General features: G+C 43.6%; 1 protein-coding gene across 2 annotated transcripts in view; it reads left to right on the forward strand.

The window, feature by feature from the left end:
* Positions 1-17980, forward strand: part of rspo2 (R-spondin 2) — a 158905-nt gene that overhangs the window by 83057 nt on the left and 57868 nt on the right. For both annotated transcript variants that reach the window (XM_059646313.1, XM_059646314.1), the window contains exons 4-5: positions 2331-2474; positions 3843-4031. In XM_059646313.1, the coding sequence (XP_059502296.1) occupies positions 2331-2474; positions 3843-4031 (333 nt within the window). The remainder of the gene's footprint in view (positions 1-2330; positions 2475-3842; positions 4032-17980) is intronic.

The raw sequence follows: 17980 nt of genomic DNA on the forward strand, positions 1-17980 counted from the left end.
TAAAATGTTGCAATTGTACCAGCCTCCACCAATTCCTCTGGGAGACCATTCCATACATGCACTATCCTCTGCATTGAATATGTAACCCCCTTAGGTCCTTTGGTTTAAATCTTTCCTCCTCTCCTTAAACCTGTGTCCCCAAGTTTTGGACCCACCCACCTACTCCAGGAAAAAGACTTGGCTATTCACCCTATTCATGCCCCTCACAATTTTATAAACTTCAATAAAGTCACCCCTTTACTCCGATGCTCCAGGGTAAAAATTCCAGCCTATTCAACCTCTTACTACAGCTCAAACCTTCAGTCCTGGCAACATCCTTGTAAATATTTTCTGTGCCCTCAAGTTTAACAACATCCTCCTTATAGAAGAGTGATCAGAGTTGTTTTCATTATTTCAGAAGTGGCCTCACCTATGTCCTGCTACAGTTGCAACATGACTTCTCCAGGCAAAATTCAGCCTAAAATCAAGTCAGCACACTTCTGAGTTTTGTGGTCCTTTTTGCTCATTTTCATTGACTTTCTTCAGGTGCTGTCATGATTTGCAAATAATGTTTACCCCTCTGGATTACTTGCACCATTTCCTTTCCAAGCACACTCATTTCTTTTCACAGATTCCTTGGTCTCTGTAATTTCTAAATTTCACACTCTGTCTATCAGCGACATCTACAAAGATTTAAAATGTGCCCTATAAAACTCCTGATGTTTCAGGACATTTAAGAGGCTTAGTAAATTGAGGAATTGATGTAGAATCCAGGAAAGAGATGCCTGGGCAGATGACTAAACAATGCTTGGTTTAAAAAATATTGTCAGAGAAAAACGTTCAGATGAACTGTAATCCTTGGAGTTCAGGCAGTGTGAACCCTTGAACACTGAAGGCTGAAGCCAGAATTATAATGTGATTTGTTGGGGAAACGTGCAAGCAAAGACTTAGGAAATGGATAGATATAGTTAAGGGTCATACTGGCACATAGGGGATTGGCGATGTGGGGAGTGGAATCATAGCTGGGGAGACACAAAGGCAATTGAGTTCCAGCAATGGAGGGGAAGAAACTAGGTGCTTCGAAACCAGTGGATCTTTACTGCATGTTTGTGGAAATCCAGTTACCAAGAAGGACAGAACTGGAGATGTGGGATGAGTGTAAATCAGAAGCATGGGTCCTTTTCTGCATGACAGGAAGAAGCAGTAGACAAGCTCATGGAGATAACTTGAGTAAAACTTGAGCACAAAAGTTATCATACCAGATTACAAAAAGACAAGTTTGTGTTGGGACTCATGCAAGTTCCCATGGTGATTTGTTTCAATTTGGAGCATTTTAATAGAATGGTGAGTTTTTTTTGATGGCTAACACAGCCAGGTGGAGGGAAGAGACTGGGTCATTTGAATGTTTGGGGAATGGCTTGAGAAGTTGTGCTAAGACTAGCATGTGCTGAGTAAGTTAGAACAAGGGCTTCTGAAAATGTTAGAGGGGTCATGGATATATTGATTAGTGATTGGCCTTTGAGGATATGCTGTTTAAATGGGCAGGAGCAGGTTATGAGCGACCAGGTTGGGGACTGACCTACATGGTACCTTGGGCTGGAAGTAGGTGAAAAATGAAAAGCTGGGAAGCAATGGGGTTGAAGGTGGCACTGTTGAAATTAGCTGCAGACGAGAACAAGCTAAAATGGTCAGCTCCAGCCAGACAGGAAGCTTTCCACAGTAAATCACTGTCTGCCAAAGGAGGATTCATTGTGTCCAAGTTGATCTTGGACCTATTGTTTAAGGAGGTTCACCATGTCTCATTCTGCTGTCTGTCTCTGTTTGATTGTTATCCTGATTTGGCTCCCAGCCTGACAACGTCTTTATCTTTTAGAAAGAAACATCTCATCCTAATGGCCAAATTTTTATTCACATACCTGTCCTATTATCTCCTTGTGTTAATTGACAATGCTCCCATGATGCAGTTTGGGATTATTTACCACATTTAAGAGGCTTTTTAAAAGCAAATATGGTAGGCAAATTGCCTCTCAAAAACTGTAATACCCAGCTTCCTCTGTTTTGGTCATGGTAATAAAAATTCCAATCTTCCCTTGAGTATCTTTAATATGATGTAGCAACAAACTCTCAACTCCTTTGCAGAATGAATCATTTTTGATTCACAACCTGTAGGGGATGACAGCTAACTGCGGCTGCTTCCCATTCTGGTACCTGGTGAGGCTTCTCCTGGAGGTGTTTTTGGCAAAGAAACCAACATAACTAGGAAAACTAACAATGCTCCCCTCCTCTGAAATGTTCACTTCTATACTAGCCCGCTTCTAAAGAAGCTTTTTCCTCTCATTTTTGATTTACAGGATGTAAAATAGATAACTGTGATACGTGTTTCAGCAAAGACTTTTGTACAAAGTGCAAAGCGGGTTTTTACTTGCACAAAGGCCGCTGTTTTGAAGAATGCCCTGAAGGGTTTGTACTATTACAAGATCACATGGAATGTGTGGGTAAGTGATTTCATATAACACCCCTTACAGAGGGGGTGGTGAATGTTTTGAGCAGTTGGTTCTGTTTAAGACTTATTAATGCCTCGTGCCCAGTCTAATAAATTTGAGTTGTGTTTTCTTGCAATTTGTGACTGTTAGAGAGCGAGTGGCTATGTGTGTCGCTGGCTCCTCTATATCAGAAAATTAGTGTGTACAGTAGCCATGACATATGTGGGGTTTTTTAACTGAAGCTGCCAGCAGTGACAAATTTGTACACAAAAATTTGTTGTAAAATTTTTCCACAGGCAGAAAGGGCATTTGAACAAATACACTTTGCAAATGTGTAGAGCTGCTAAAGAGAAACAAATATGTAGTTCTCTGTTCTGACAGCACCAATTGACTCCAAACATTGACAATTTCTTAGAGAAGAGAATTCCAGAGTTTCTCAGCCCATTGTCTGAAGTCCTTTCTGATTTCACTCCCAAAATGGTTTGTTTAAATTATGTTCCTTGTTTATAATCCCTTTTTTGAAGAAATAACTTACTAGTACCTTCACAGATCCTTTAGTCACTTCAGACACCTCAATCAGATCAAATATTGATGTTCTAAACTTGATTGAATGCTAGCCAAGTTAATGAAAACAATATTTATGTGACAGCAATGTTCTGGTGAATCTGTATTGTGCATTCCCCAAGGCTAATGTATCACTATAACTTTATAATGTGGGAGGCCTGAATTCTGCATGCTCTGCAACTGAATTATCCCTTCTGCACTCTTTGAATCCCATTATATAAGGGGAAAAAACATGTCTTTGAACTTGCTGCAAATTTTTAGATTTCAGATTAGATTCCCCACAGTGTGGAAATAGGCCCTTTGGCCCGACAAGTCCACACCGCCTCTTGGAGCATCCCACCCAGACCCATCGCCCTATAACCCACAGACCCCTGAACACTATGGACAATTTAGCATGGCCAATCCACCTAGCCTGCACATCTTTGGACTGTGGGAGGAAACCAGAGCACCCGGAGGAAACCCTCGCAGACACGGGGAGAATGTGCAAACTCCACACAGACAGTCGCCCGAGGCGGGAATCGAACCTGGGTCCCTGGCGCTGTGAGGCTGCAGTGCTAACCATAGCCACCGTGCTGCCCGTGTACCATCTCTGAAGCTCATTATAAAGCTCCTATTAAAATTTCAAACTTTTTGTAATCCTTCAGTGCTAAAACTGAGAAGAATAACTTACTTCACTGTGTGCCAGTCAAGCAGTACAGAAAGTCCCTTTGTCAAGTTTACCCCTTGGAGAATGTTGTTGTTCAACGGATTTTTTTTGTGCACTGTTGTATTTTCTTTGACTGCATCAATCACATCTTGTTTGTGTTATATGTTCAGATGGTTGTGACGTAGGACCATGGAGCAACTGGGGAACATGTATAAAAAACAACAAAACATGTGGCTACAAATGGGGGCTTGAAACCAGGACACGTCAAATTGTGAAGAAGCCAGCAAAAGACACTATACCTTGTCCAACTATTGCAGAATCTAGGAGATGTAAAATGTCAAAAAGGCATTGTCCAGGAGGTAAGGTATTCCCTGAAAATCTAGAAAATGCACTAATTATCTTTGCGTTACAGCCTTTGAAAGTCTGGCACTAAACAATTGGTAAGAGGTGGTTCACATTTACAAAGTGATTTTGAGAGATGGAATTTATTTTATTACATAATATTTTGCAATCTGAGTGACCTTCCTTTTGTATGGCAGTCAGTTAACTCAGTTGCTTCGATGACTGGTTTGCAATGCAGTGATGCTAATGGCATGGGTTCAATTCCTGCACCTGGTGAGGTGACCATGAGGGATTCTCCATCCCTGAGGCATGGTGACCCTCAGATGAGTAAAAACTCTCCCTAATGAGACAGCAATGCTACGGTGATTTTACTTCTTTTATCTTTCTTGTGGTTTCTCTCACGTATTTTCCTTTTGTAGATTTAGAGTATGGAGATTGCGAGCTTGGTGAACTCATGGATAGTAGCTAGCTGGTGCCTTTTCTTTTAATTAACGTTCCAGCTGAAAGCTGCCCACAATCAATTTTGCTCTTGTTCTCGTCATCAGCTCTAATCCGGACTTAGTTTATTGGAAATGATTTGATACAAGCTGTTTGCACTGAAATCCAATTGTGCAAAATACTGTTGCTAGAAAGCTGTAATCACATGTCTTCTATTGAGGTGTGCTCACTGGGTGGGGAGACACCATAAGCTCACTTCAACGATAAAGCCTTTGCGTACAATGTAGGGTTCAACACATGGAACATGGTGTCAGAAATTATACTAAAGTGAAGTTGCTGAGCCTAAGAGAGATTAGCTATAGACAGGTATGTGCAGAGCTTCTGCTATTTTATTGTGGGGTGAGAGTGAAAACAAAGCAAGCCATAGTTAAATCATTCATTGAGAAAATGACTGCAACTTTTGCCCTTACCAAATCCTATTCGAATGGCAGTGAATAAGGAGCAAAATAGGAATTTATTCCATGTCCAATGGCTGAATAATTAAATAGCAACAAATTGTTCAAACATACAAAGGTAGAAAATAAGAGCAGGAGTAGGCCATTTGGCCTTTCAAGCTCTGCTATTAGTTATGATCATGGCTGATCACGAAACTCACAGCCTTCTCCCCCATACCCTTTTTGATCCCTTTTGCCCCCAGTGCTAGATTCAAATCATCCTTGAAATCGTAAAACATTTTGGCCTCAGCTACGGTCTATCATGTAGTAACTCCACAATGTCATCACAGTCTGGGTGAAGAAATTTCTCCTCATCTAAGTCCTAAATAATTTGTTTCATATTCCTAAACTAGTGATCCCTTAGTGCTGATTCTGGGCTCCTCACTCTTGGGAATATCTAACTATCCTATCTAGTTCTGTTTTAAAAATTTAAAAATACTGCATCTGCCATTCATTTGCTCACTCATCGGCCAGTGTAATCACACTGAATCATCTCTGCACCCTCACTGCTCACCTCCCCACTCAGCTTTGTAACCTGCAAGTTGAGAGATTTCATGCATTTTAAATTATTTACCTAAATCAGGAGCATTTATTGTGAAAGCTGTGGTCTTAGCACTGACTCCTGTGGTGCCCATTTGTCACTGCCTGCCATTTGGAAAAGATCCATTTATTCCTATTGTTTCCAATATGCTAATCCATTTTCCATTAATCTCAACACACTACTCCTAATCATATCCATTTCAATTTAATATGCTAATCTCTCATTGGGTACATGATTGAAAAAGAACAAGAGCAAAGAAGATTACAGCACAGGAACAGGCCCTTTGCCCTCCAGATCCTCTGTCTAAACCTGTCACCTATTTTCTAAATGATAATGGGAACTGCAGATGGTGGAGAATCCAAGATAACAAAGTGTGAAGCTGGATGAACACAGCAGGCCAAGCAGCATCTCAGGAGCACAAAAGCTGACGTTTCAGGCCTAGACCCTTCATCAGAGACGGGGATGGGGAGAGGGAACTGGAATAAATAGGGAGACGGGGGAGGCGGGCCGAAGATGGAGAGGAAAGAAGACAGGTAGAGAGGAGATAATGAAATGTGAGGCTGGATGAACACAGCAGGCCCAGCAGCATCTCAGGAGCACAAAAGCTGACGTTTCGGGCCTAGCCCCTTCATCAGAGAGGGGGATGGGGAGAGGGTTCTGGAATAAATAGGGAGAGAGGGGGAGGCGGACCGAAGATGGAGAGAAAAGAAGATAGGTGGAGAGGAGAGTATAGGTGGGGAGGTAGGAAGGGGATAGGTCAGTCCAGGGAAGACGGACAGGTCAAGGAGGTGGGATAAGTTTAGTAGGTAGGAGATGGAGGTGCGGCTTGGGGTGACAGGATGGGATGGGTGAGAGGAAGAACAGGTTAGGGAGGCAGAGACAGGCTGGGCTGGTTTTGTGATGCAGTTGGGGGAGTGGAAGAACTAGCCTGGTTTTGGGATGCAGTGGGGGAAGGGAGATTTTGAAGCTTGTGAAGTCCCCTCAATTTGTAGCTAAGACCCCTTGTACAAGATGAAGTCATCATCCTCCGAAAAAGACTCTCACTGTCCACTCTATCTAATCCTCTGATCATCTTGTATGTCTCTATTAAATCCCCTCTTAGCCTCCTTCTCTCCAATGAGAACAGACCCAAGTCCCTCAGCCTTTCTTCATAGGGCCTGCGCTCCAGACCAGGCAACACCCTGGTAAATCTTCTCTGCACCTTTTCCAAAGCTTCCACATCCTTCCTGTAATGGGGCAACCAGAACTGCATGCAATATTCCAAATGAGGCCGCAAAGCATTTTGTACAGTTAGAACATAGAAAAGTACAGCACAGCACAGGCTCTTTGGCCGACGATGCTGTGCCGTGGAATAATCCTAATCCAAAAATAAAATAACCTAACCTACATTCCCCTCAATTCACTGCTGTCCATGTGCATGTCCAGCAGTCGCTTAAATGTCACTAATGACTCCGCTTCCACGACTACCACTGGCAAAGTATTCCATGCGCTCACAACTCTCTGGGTGAAGAACCTCTTTCTGACGTCTCCTCTATACAGTCCTCCTAACACCTTATGACATGACGGCTCCGGAGCTCAATGCCTCTACCAATAAAACCTAACACACCATAAGCCTTCTTAACAGCACTATCAACCTGGGTGGCAACTTTCAGGGATCTGTGTACATGGACTCCAAGATCCCTCTGCACATCCACACTACCAAGAATCTTTCCATTGACCCAGTATTCTGCCTTCCTATTATTCTTCCCAACGTGAATCGCCTCACATTTATCTGCATTGAACTCTACTTGCCACCTTTCAGCCCAAATCTGCAGTTTATCGAAGTCTCCCTGCAACCTGCAACATTCTTCCACACGTCCACCACTCCACTGACTTGAGTGTCAGCTGGAAACTTACTAACCCATCCACCTATGCCTGCGTCCAAGTATTTATAAAAATGACAAACAGCAGTGGGCCCAAAACAGATCCTTGAGGCACACCACTAGTGACCTGACTCCAGGCTGAATATTTTCCATCAACCACCACTCATTGCCTTCTTACAGAAAGCCAGTTTCTAATCCAAACTGCTAAATCTCCCTCAATCCCATGTCTCTGTATTTTCTCCAATAGACTACCATGTGGAACTTTATCAAGGGCTTTACTGAAGTCCATGTACTCCACGTTAACTGCCCTTCTCTCATCCACATTCTTGGTCACCTTCTCAAAATGGTACAGAGATAGTAGGAACTGATGATGCTGGAGAATCTAAGATAACAAGGTGTAAAGCTGAATGAACACAGCAGGCCAAGCAGCATCGGAAGAGCAGGAAAGTTTGATGTTTCGGTTCGAGACCCTTCTTCAGAAATGAGGGGGGGGATCGTGGATTCTGAAAGAAAGATGGAGACGGGGGAGGCAGATAGAAGATGCATAGGAGAAGACAAGGTGAAAGGAGACAGACAGATCAAAGAGGCAGGGATAGAGCCAGTAAAGATGATTGTACGTGAGGAGGTAGGTAGGAGATAGGTCAGTCCGGGGAGGACGGACAGGTCAAAGAGGCGGGATGAGGTTAATAAGTCGGAAATGGGGGTGTGGCTTGAGGTGGGAGGAATGGTTAGGGAGGCGGGGACTAGCTGGGCTGGTTTTGGGATGTGGTCGGGGCAGGGGAGATTTTGAAGCTTGTGAAGTCCACATTGATGCCCTTGGGCTGCAGGGTTCCCAAGCAAAATATGAGTTGCTGTTCCTGCAACCTTCAGGTGATGTCATCTTGGAATGCAGGACACCCAGGATGGACATGTTGCCCGAGGAGTCGGTGGGGGCTGGTGGAATTGAAATGGTTTGCGACTGGGAGATGTAGTTGTCTGTTGCGAACCGAGTGGAGGTGTTCCACAAAGTAGTCCCCAAGACTCCTCTTGGTTTCGCCAATGTAGAGGAGGCCACAACGGGAACAGTGGATGCAGTATACCACATTGGTAAATGTGCAGGTGAACATCTGTTTGATGTGAAAAGTCTTCTTAGACCCTGGGTTGGGGGTGAGGGAGGAGATGTAGGGACAAGTGTAGCGCTTTCTGCGGTTGAAGGGAAAAGTGCCGGGGGATGTGGAGCTGGAGGGGAGTGTGGAGCGGACAAGGGAGTCACGGAGAGAGTGGTCTCTCCAGAAAGCAGATAAGGTTGGGGAGGGAAAAATGCCTTTGGTAGTGGGGTCAGATTGCAGGTGGCGGAAATGTGGGAGGATGATGCGTTGGATTTGGAGGTTGGTGGCGTGGTATATGAGGATGAGGGGGATTCTGTTTTGGTTATTATTGCGGATAGAGGGTGTGAGGGATGAGTTGTGATAAATGCGGGAGACACGGTCGAGAGCATTTTCGATCACTGTGGACGGGAAGTTGCGGTTCTTGAAAAAAGAGGACATCTGGGAAGTTCGGGAGTGGAATGCCTCATCTCGGGAGCAGATATGGTGGAGACGAAGGATTTAGGAATAGGGGATGACCTTTTTACAGGAAGGTATACCTTTTTTGGAGAGAGATGACTGCAGGGGACACCTGCACTGCCTTCCTGCTTTATTTTCTGCCTTTTGGTCACCCATTACGTTTATGCCTAAGCAATCCTAATCTGAGGTGTGACCAATTTGCTGAACGCGCTATCCATGACTTCCTCAGCATTGCGTATGCTCTAAAGTGAGTCCACCTGCAGCTCCAGAGCCATCATGTGGTCTAACAAGAGCTGCAGCTGGGCACACTTTCTGCACGTGAAAAAGTCAGGGACATCAGCCACATCCCTGAGTTCCCACATTGAGGAAGAGGAGCATAATACGGGTCTGGGATCTCCTGCCATTTTTACTCTTCAGCTTTGCTTAGTCCTACTATAATATCAAATATTGGATAAATGAAATGAAAAAAAATTACCAATCGCTCTACTTACCAGCAGATGATTTAAAAAAACAGAAAATCCTTACCTTATCAACATACCACAGAGTCGTTCTTTTTCTTGGTTAGAGGTGGGTCGTGGGTGGGAGACACGACATGTCTAGCATCTCGGGTTTAGCCACTGCCCAAATATATCAGTTCACTCACCTTCGAAAAGCACAATTCGACCGCTCCCACTCTGCTCCACTGCCGAGAAAACCATATCTACTGGCTTTGCCTTTTCAACTGAGTTACATCCTTGAAGAATTCCAGCAGATTTGTCAAGCGTGGTTTTTTTTATGAATCCCTGATAACGGTCTGATTTGACCACTTTTTGCAGGTGTACTGCTATTAAATTTTGTACAATGGATTCCAGCACTTTCCTTACTGCTGACTGGTCTGTAATTCTCATTTTTTCCCTCTTTGCCTTCTTTTTGAACAGGGAGCTACACTCCATTGGGAACTGGTTACCAATTCGTGCAGGATTATCAGATCCTGTGGATTTATGGGCCTTTAATTCCATCAATTTTTCCAATGCCATTTATCTACCAATTCTGATTTCCTATGTTCTCCAACATTTATGTGTTATTTGTCCTCCTCAATGAACACAGGACGAAAGTATGCATTTTGTTGGTCAGCCATTTCATTGCTTCCCATTATAAATACCTGTTTCTGACTGCAAGGGTCTGACCATTGTCTTCAACAATTTTTTTCTCAAATATGAGACTGGAACTCTCATGGCAAGTGAGGGAGGAGATCACAGGGGCTTTGGCGATGATCTTTTCATCCTCACTGTCCACGGGTGTAGTGCCAGAAGATTGGAGAGGGGCAAACGTCATTCCTTAGTTCAAAAAAGGGAATAGGGATAACCCTGGAAATTACAGGCCACTTGGAAAGACACAGTTTGATTTGTAACAGTCAGCATAGATTTGTGAAGGGTGTATCATGCCTCACAAACCTTATTAAATGTTTTGAAGAGGTGACCAAACACATGGATGAAAGTAGAGCAGTGGATGTGGCTTACATGGATTTAAGTAAGGCGTTTGATCAGGCTCCCCATGGTAGGCTCATGCAGAAAGTAAGGAGGCATGGGATAGGGGGAAATGTGGCAGAATTGGCTGACACTTAGAAGACAAAGAGTGGTAGTATACAGAAAATATTCAGCATGGTGCTCAGTTACGACTGGTGTACCACAAGGATCTGTTTGGGTCCTCTTCTATTTGCGATTTTTGTAAATGATTTGGATGAAGGAGTGGAAGGGTGGATTAGCAAGTTCGCGGACAGTACGAAGGTGGTTTGCATTGTGGATAGTGCGGAGGGCTGTTCTAGGTTACAAAGGGACGTTGATAGGATGCAGAGATGGGCTGAGAAGTGGTAGATGGAGTTTAACCCTGAAACGTGTGAGGTGATTCATTTTGGAAGGATAAACTTGAAAGCAGAATACAAGGTTAACGGAAAAATTCTTGGCAGTGTGGAGGAGCAGAGGGGTCTTGGGGTTCATGTTCACAACTCCCTGAAAGCTGCCACCCAGGTGGATAGATTTGTTAAGAGGGTGTATGGTGTGTTAGCTTTCATTAATAGAGGGATTGAGTTCAAGAGTCGTGAAGTTATGCTCCAGCTATAAAGAAACCCTGGTTTGGCCACACCTGGAGTATTGTGTCCAGTTCTGGTTGCTTCATTACAGGAAAGATGTAGAAGTGTTGGAAAAGGAGCAGAGGAGATTTACCAGGATGTTGCCTGGAATGGAAGGAAGGTCTTACAAGGAAAGGTTGAGAGAGCTAGGGGTTTTCTCTTTAGAGCGACGAAGGATGAGAGGTGACTTGATAGAGGTGTACAAAATGATCAGAGGTATAGATAGAGTGGACAGCCAGAGAATTTTTCCTGGGTTGGAGGTAGCTATTATGAGGGGGCATAATTTTAAAGTGAGTGGAGGTAGATATCAGGGAGACTTCAGAGGTAGGTTCTTTACTCAGAGAATGGTAGAGGCGTGGAATGCATTGCCAGAGAGGGTAGTGGAGTCAGCCTCATTAGGGGCATCTAAATGGCTATTAGTTAGGCATGTGGATGATAGTATAAGGTAGGGGTGGAGGTTAGACAGACCTTAGGATTAGGGTAAAAGGTCAGCACAACATTGTGGGTTGAAGGTCCTGTATTGTGCTGTACTGTTCTATGTTCTAACTCAGGATTGCTGTTTTTGTGACATGACCTCTATGCCACTGCCTCCCCAGCAAGCCAGAACAGTTAAAAAGCTGTTACACTTTTATCACTGGGACGTGACTTTTCTAAACATATAACTGTAAATCCCTTTGGACAGCAAAAAAAAGGTATTTTCCAATCTTTTGAAATATGCTTTGAGGCCCCAAGTGAATGTTGTGTTTTGAATATTAGGGATCAAAGTGAAGGAGTCTGTTGATCAATACACAATGTCATTAACTCAGCTCAAAATGCCTGTGAATTTGCATAATTAAAGCGTGATCTAGTCAAAGCCAGGAATGTGCTATGCATAAGGGATCTAGCAGCAAGAATATGCCGACTGAAAGGGGAGAAGTTTGTGTTCAGGACAGCATTTGACATGTGTAGAAATGCTAAGTTTGTAAAGCCGTAGCTAAAACGTACTCATGGCAGAACAGACCAAGTCTTGCGTTATGCTGAGAGATCCTCTAGGCACAAAAATAACTCAATGGCAGACAATGGGGAAGTGCAAATACTTTGGGGAACATCATGGAATAGAGAAGAAAGTACTTTCCCCGCACTGAATATGATGTTCATACTGCAAGAAAGTGAATTATTGTGGAGATGCATATTGACTAAAAGAAACCACAACAAGCAGGTACACTGGAGAGAAATTGGCGGGGTTTCTGATGAATCACGATACATCATACAACAGATTTGTACAATTATAGGAAGCAGAGACGTGGCTGGTGACTGTGGGAATGAGAAATGTGGAAGAAGAACATCATGACAATGTAAGGTATTTGATGTACACTAGTACATCATACAATATTTCAAATGTCACAAACCTGAATGAAGTGACGCGTGTTCATCTGAACTTTACTCGAGGACTTTGTTTTTGAGGCTATATATAATGTTACCATACTCCTGCTGAGATGATAGTATTCTTTGCAAGCCCAGTGCAACAATGTGAATGTGGATCTGGAGTTCCAGATCCTAGATGGTAAGCAATATCACTCCTGTCAACAGGAGCAAGTCTAAAGATTGGACTGTTAACCCTCAATGCAGCAAAGATGTTTTGCAACATGTCACTGACCGTGACCATTCTAAAGGAGTAAGCACTGTGCTAAGTAGGTTCAGATGACTTCCAGGAGAAGATCACATCAAAGTAGATGAATTTTAGTATCTGTTGAGGCAAGTTCCAGGGTCACCAGGTCAGCCAGAAAGACAGCAGAAGTGTGGGAAGAGAAGGCAGTTGTCCTGTCTCTCTGGAATAATGCACAGGAAATCAAGCCCCGCTCTTTCCAGAGTTAGACCATAAGATCATAAGACATAGGAGCAGAAATTAGGCCATTCAGCCCATCGAGTCTGTTCTGCCAGTCAAACATAGCTGATAAGTTCCTCAAGCCCATGTTCCTGCTTTCTCCCCATAACACTTGATTCTCTTGACAATCAATAACCTATTTATCTCAGTATTAAATGTCCTCATTGACCTGGCCTCCACAGCCTCCTGTGGGAGTGAATTCCATAGATTCACCACTCTCTGGCTGGAGAATTTTTTCCTTATCTCCGTTCTAAAAGGTCTTCCCTTTACTCTAAGGCTGTGCCCTCGGGTCCGAGACTCTCCTACCAATGGAAGCATCTTCCCAACATCCACTCTGTCCAGGCCATTCAGTATTCTGAATGTTTCAGTTAGATTCCCCCCTCATCCATCTAAACTCCAAAGAGTATAGCCCCAGGGTCCTCAAACATTCCTCATATGTTAAGCTTTCCATTCCTGGGACCATTGTCATGAACCTGCTCCACGGCCAGTACATCCTTCCTGAGATATGGGGCCCAAAACTGCACTCAGTACTCCAAATGTGGCCTGACCAGGGCCTTATAGAACCTCAGTAGTACATCCCTGCTTTTATATTCAAGCCCTCTCAAAATAAATGTCAACATTGCCTTTGCTCTCCTGACTACTGACTCAACCTGCAATAGACAATATACAATAGGTACTGGAGTAGGCCATTCGGCCCTTCGAGCCAGCACCACCATTCATTATGATCATGACTATCATCCACAATCAGTATTCTGTTCCTGCCTTATCCCCATAACCCTTGATTCCACTATCTTTAAGAGCTCTATCTATCTCTTTCTTGAAAGTATCCAGAAAGTTGGCCTCCACTGCCTTCTGCAGAGCATTCCATATGTCCACCACTCTCTGGGTGAAGAAGTTTTAACTCAACTCTGTTCTAAATGGCCTACCCCTTATTTTTAGACTGTGTCCTCTGGTCCTGGACTCCCCCATCAGCGGAAACATGCTTCCTGCCTCCAGAGAGTCCAACCTGCAAGTTTACCTTGAGAGAATCCTGGACTAGAACTCCCACGTCCCTTTGCACTTCAGACTTTGGAATTTTTTTCCTCATTTGGAAAATAGTCCATGCTTTTATTCTTCTTACCAAAGTGCATGGCCTCACACTTTCCCATGCTGTACTCCATCTGCCACTTCTTTGCCCACTCTGCGAGCCTGTCCAAATCCTTCTGCAGCCTTGCCACCTCCTCAATACTACCTGCCCCTTCACCTATCTTTGTATCATCTTCAAACTGAGCCAGAATGTCCACAGTTCCTTCATCTAGATTATTAATGTACAAAGTAAAAAGTTTTAGTCCCAGCACTGATCCTTGCAGAACGTTACTCATCACTGGCTGCCATCCTGAGAAAGACCCCTTTATCCCCTACTCTCTGCTTTCTGCCAGACGGCCAATCTTCTGTCCATGCTAGCACCTTGCCTCTAACACCATGGGCCCTTATCTTACTCAGCAGCCTCCTGTGTGACACCTTATCAAAGGCCTTCTTGAAGTCTAGGTAGATAACATCTATTGGCTCTCCTTGGTCTACCCTGCTCATTACTTCCTCAGAGAATTCTAGCAGATTTGTCAGGCATGACCTCCCCTTGATGAAACCATGCTGACTTTGCCCTATTTTACTCTACACTTCCAAATATTCAGAAATCTCATCCTTTACAATGGGCTCCAAAATCTTATCCATGAATGAGGTTAGGCTAATTGGCCTGTAATTTTCCATCTTTTGCCATACTCCCTTTTTAAACAGGGGTGTCATGTTAGCAATTTTCCAGGCCTCTGGGACCCACACTGACTCAAGCGATTCCTGAAAGATCACTGCTAATGCTTGCACTATCTCTTCAGCTATCTCCTTTAGAACGCCGGGATGCAGTCCACTGGTCCAGGTGATTTGTCCACCTTCAGGCCAATCAGTTTTACTAACACCTTTTCTTTGGTGATGGCCATCGTACTCAGCTCTGCCCCCTGACTCTCTTGAATTTTTGGGAGATTACTTGTGTCTTCCACCGTGAAGACTGACACGAAGTAATTATTCAGTTCCTCAGCCATTTCCTTGTTCCCCACTACTATCTCTCCACCGTCATTTTCCAGTGCCCCAATGTCCACTTTTGCCTCTCTTTTGCCCTCTATATACCTAAAGAAACTCTTACAGTCTTCATTTATATTACTGGCTAACTTATCCTCTTATTTAATCTTCTCCCTCCTTATTTCTTTTCTTGCTGCCCTCTGTTAGTCTTTGTAAGCTTCCCAGTTCTCTGGTTTCCCACTGACCTTCCTAATTTTCAAGTTCCTTCCAAGTTCCTTGTTTTATTTATGTTTGTAGACCTGGGTTATTAGAAAACGTTGACTAGCTTTCTGCATTTAACAAGAAATATTATATATTACAAGTGAATAGATTCTCGCCACAGGTAAGCAACTATAAATTGTCGTCAAAAATCTAATCTACCTTTTTAAAACCTTCCTATAGATCAAAAAAAGTGTTTGAGTGCAGGAACAAACTAGGGAAAACAATCCAGTCCTGTCTTCAGCATTCATGAAGATGAGCCTTTTGCTTGCAAGGACTTGCTGTTCTTTAATTTCTCTTCACCAGTTATTTTTTACTTTGTTGCAGGAGGCACTGAGTGACTGGCTTACAAATTATGAAGTGTCTGCCTTATTAGGTAAAAACAACAGGTTACAACAATGGATGAGGAGATTTTCTCAGCTATTTTTACTGTTAAGGGACTTATCACCTCCCCTTCCAGAGATCTAAAAGCTTCTGGCCATATTGTTCACATCCTTTAACTCCTCAGGAACCAACTACAATTGTTGGTAAGCAGATGACTTTTTCGTTATAGCTGGTCACAAATCCACGATCTGACCTGCTGTTTGTTTCTGTCTACGTCTCCCCTTATGCATCTTCTCCACTCTCCCTGTTAGCAAAGCAGCAGGTTAAGCATCACTTACAATGAGTCGCAATGAGTTGCTGTTAAAAGGTGTAGCAAACTTTTCCATAGTGTTAAGTCTTAAAGCAGTCCATCCTTTTGTTTTACTCGGTTTTTGATTGAGCCTTTACAGGTTACAGGAGGGGGGCCTTGATTTACAAATGCCAGACTTACAAATGTTAATACTTATGAATGCATTTCTTGTACTTATGAACAATTATGTATTGTATTGTGTTCTTGAGCACAAATCAACTTGTAAGCTCACTCAGGAACAGAACCCTGTAAACAGAAGTGAGATCTCCTACAGAATGGATTAACATCATGGTAGCAGTGAAGCAACTTGGAAAGGTTGAAGTATCCATTGACTTCAAGAATCTAAATAAAGCCCTTGAGACATCTCTCAACTCCCATAAAAACTGTAGACAAGCATTTGCTACAATTTGCAAATTCAAAATTCTTCCCCATCCTAGATGTAAAGGATAGCTCTTGACAAGTGGACTCAAATGATAAATAGCAGCTTTCCAACCACATTCAGCATACCTTTCAGAAGATGCAAATGGTTGCACATGATTTGGCATTACCGCTACTCTAAAAAAATATTAATGTAGACAATATGAGATGGTGCTCTTTGTGGAGTGGAAGCTAAAGTGGCAAATCTGCTGGTTTGTGGATTTAGGGACGCGATGTTGTCAGCAGTGGCTTCCTTCAATCAAATCCAGTGTCACTGCTTGACAAAGTGCCCTAGGTGAGCCTGAAGCTCAAAAAATTAGATATGCTCACACTTCGATACATAAACCATGTACTGACAATAAGTCTGCACTTAGATTTGAGAAGGTGACAGCTATAGCAGCAATACAATGACCAACGGATGTTAAAGCAGCATAACAATCGATCAGATTCATCAACTATTTGACATAATTCGTGTCCAATTTGTGAAGGTAGCATGAAACCCTACTCCAAATCATGGCTGAGAATGTGCAAGGTTTGGGGCAGAGAACAAGAAGCAGCATTTACCACAATCAAGCAACTACTTACTGTAGTGCCAGTGTTGAACAGATGAACAGCCAATGACAACATGCATACCATTACAAGACCAAAACAATTTGAGGACTGTTACAATGCATATATGAAGAATGTTGTAGTAACAAACTGAGTGAGTAATTGTGTGTGTATATTTGATAACTTGGGTTACACAATGGAAGTGATGGTGCCTGCAACTTTTTTCATCTTAAGCATATGAGGGGGCCTCGGATGGAGGTGGGCGGAGAGGTTTACGGGCAGGTATTGTACCTCCTGTGGTTGAAGGGAGAAGTGCCTGGTGTGGTGGAGGGGTTGATGGGGAGCGTGGAGCTGACAAGAGAGATGCGGAGTGAACAGTTCCTGCAGAAAGCAGACAGGACAGTGAGAGAAATATCTTTTGTGGGGTTTGATTGTGGGTGGTGGAAATGCTGGAGGATGATGTGTTGTATTGAGATTAGTGAGGTGGAATGTGAGGACTAAGGCGACTCTATCCTTGTTGGGGGAGAGGATTTGAGGACACAAGTACGGGAAATGGGGGGACATGTAGTTGAGGGCATCTTTAATAACAGGCGGGGAAATGACGGTCCCTAAAGTAGGAGCCACTCCCCTGGTGACATATCTATCCTAGGCCACTCCCCTGGTGACATATCTATCCTAGGCCACCTCTACTATCAGTGAGACCAAATGTAAACAAACTGGATATTTTCCCTTGGGAGCTTGCAACACGATGGCTGAATATTGACTTCACCACTTCAAAATCTCTCTACCTCCCAACCTGTTCGTCTTCCAACTCACCTATCATCTCCACCCTTTCCACTGACCGGCTGCAAAAGCCCCCTACCTGCATCCACAATCTCCATGCCAGCAAACACCCCTCCCAATTTACTTCTGCTCTCCCATTCCCCTCCCAACCTTTAATGAAGGATTTCAACCCGATATGTTGACTTTCCTGCTCCTCAGATGTTGTCTGACCAGATGTGCTTTTCCAGCTCCACATTTATTGACTCTAGCTTTCAGCACCTGCAATCCAACACACTGTCAGAGACTCTGCGGATACAGCGCATCATCCTCCGACACCTCCACCATCTACAATCCGACCCCACCACCCAAGACACTTTTCCATCCCCACCCCTGTCTGCTTTCCGGAGA

This window comes from Stegostoma tigrinum, chromosome 5 (genome assembly GCF_030684315.1).
Source record: "Stegostoma tigrinum isolate sSteTig4 chromosome 5, sSteTig4.hap1, whole genome shotgun sequence".
NCBI classification, from domain to species: domain Eukaryota; kingdom Metazoa; phylum Chordata; class Chondrichthyes; order Orectolobiformes; family Stegostomatidae; genus Stegostoma; species Stegostoma tigrinum.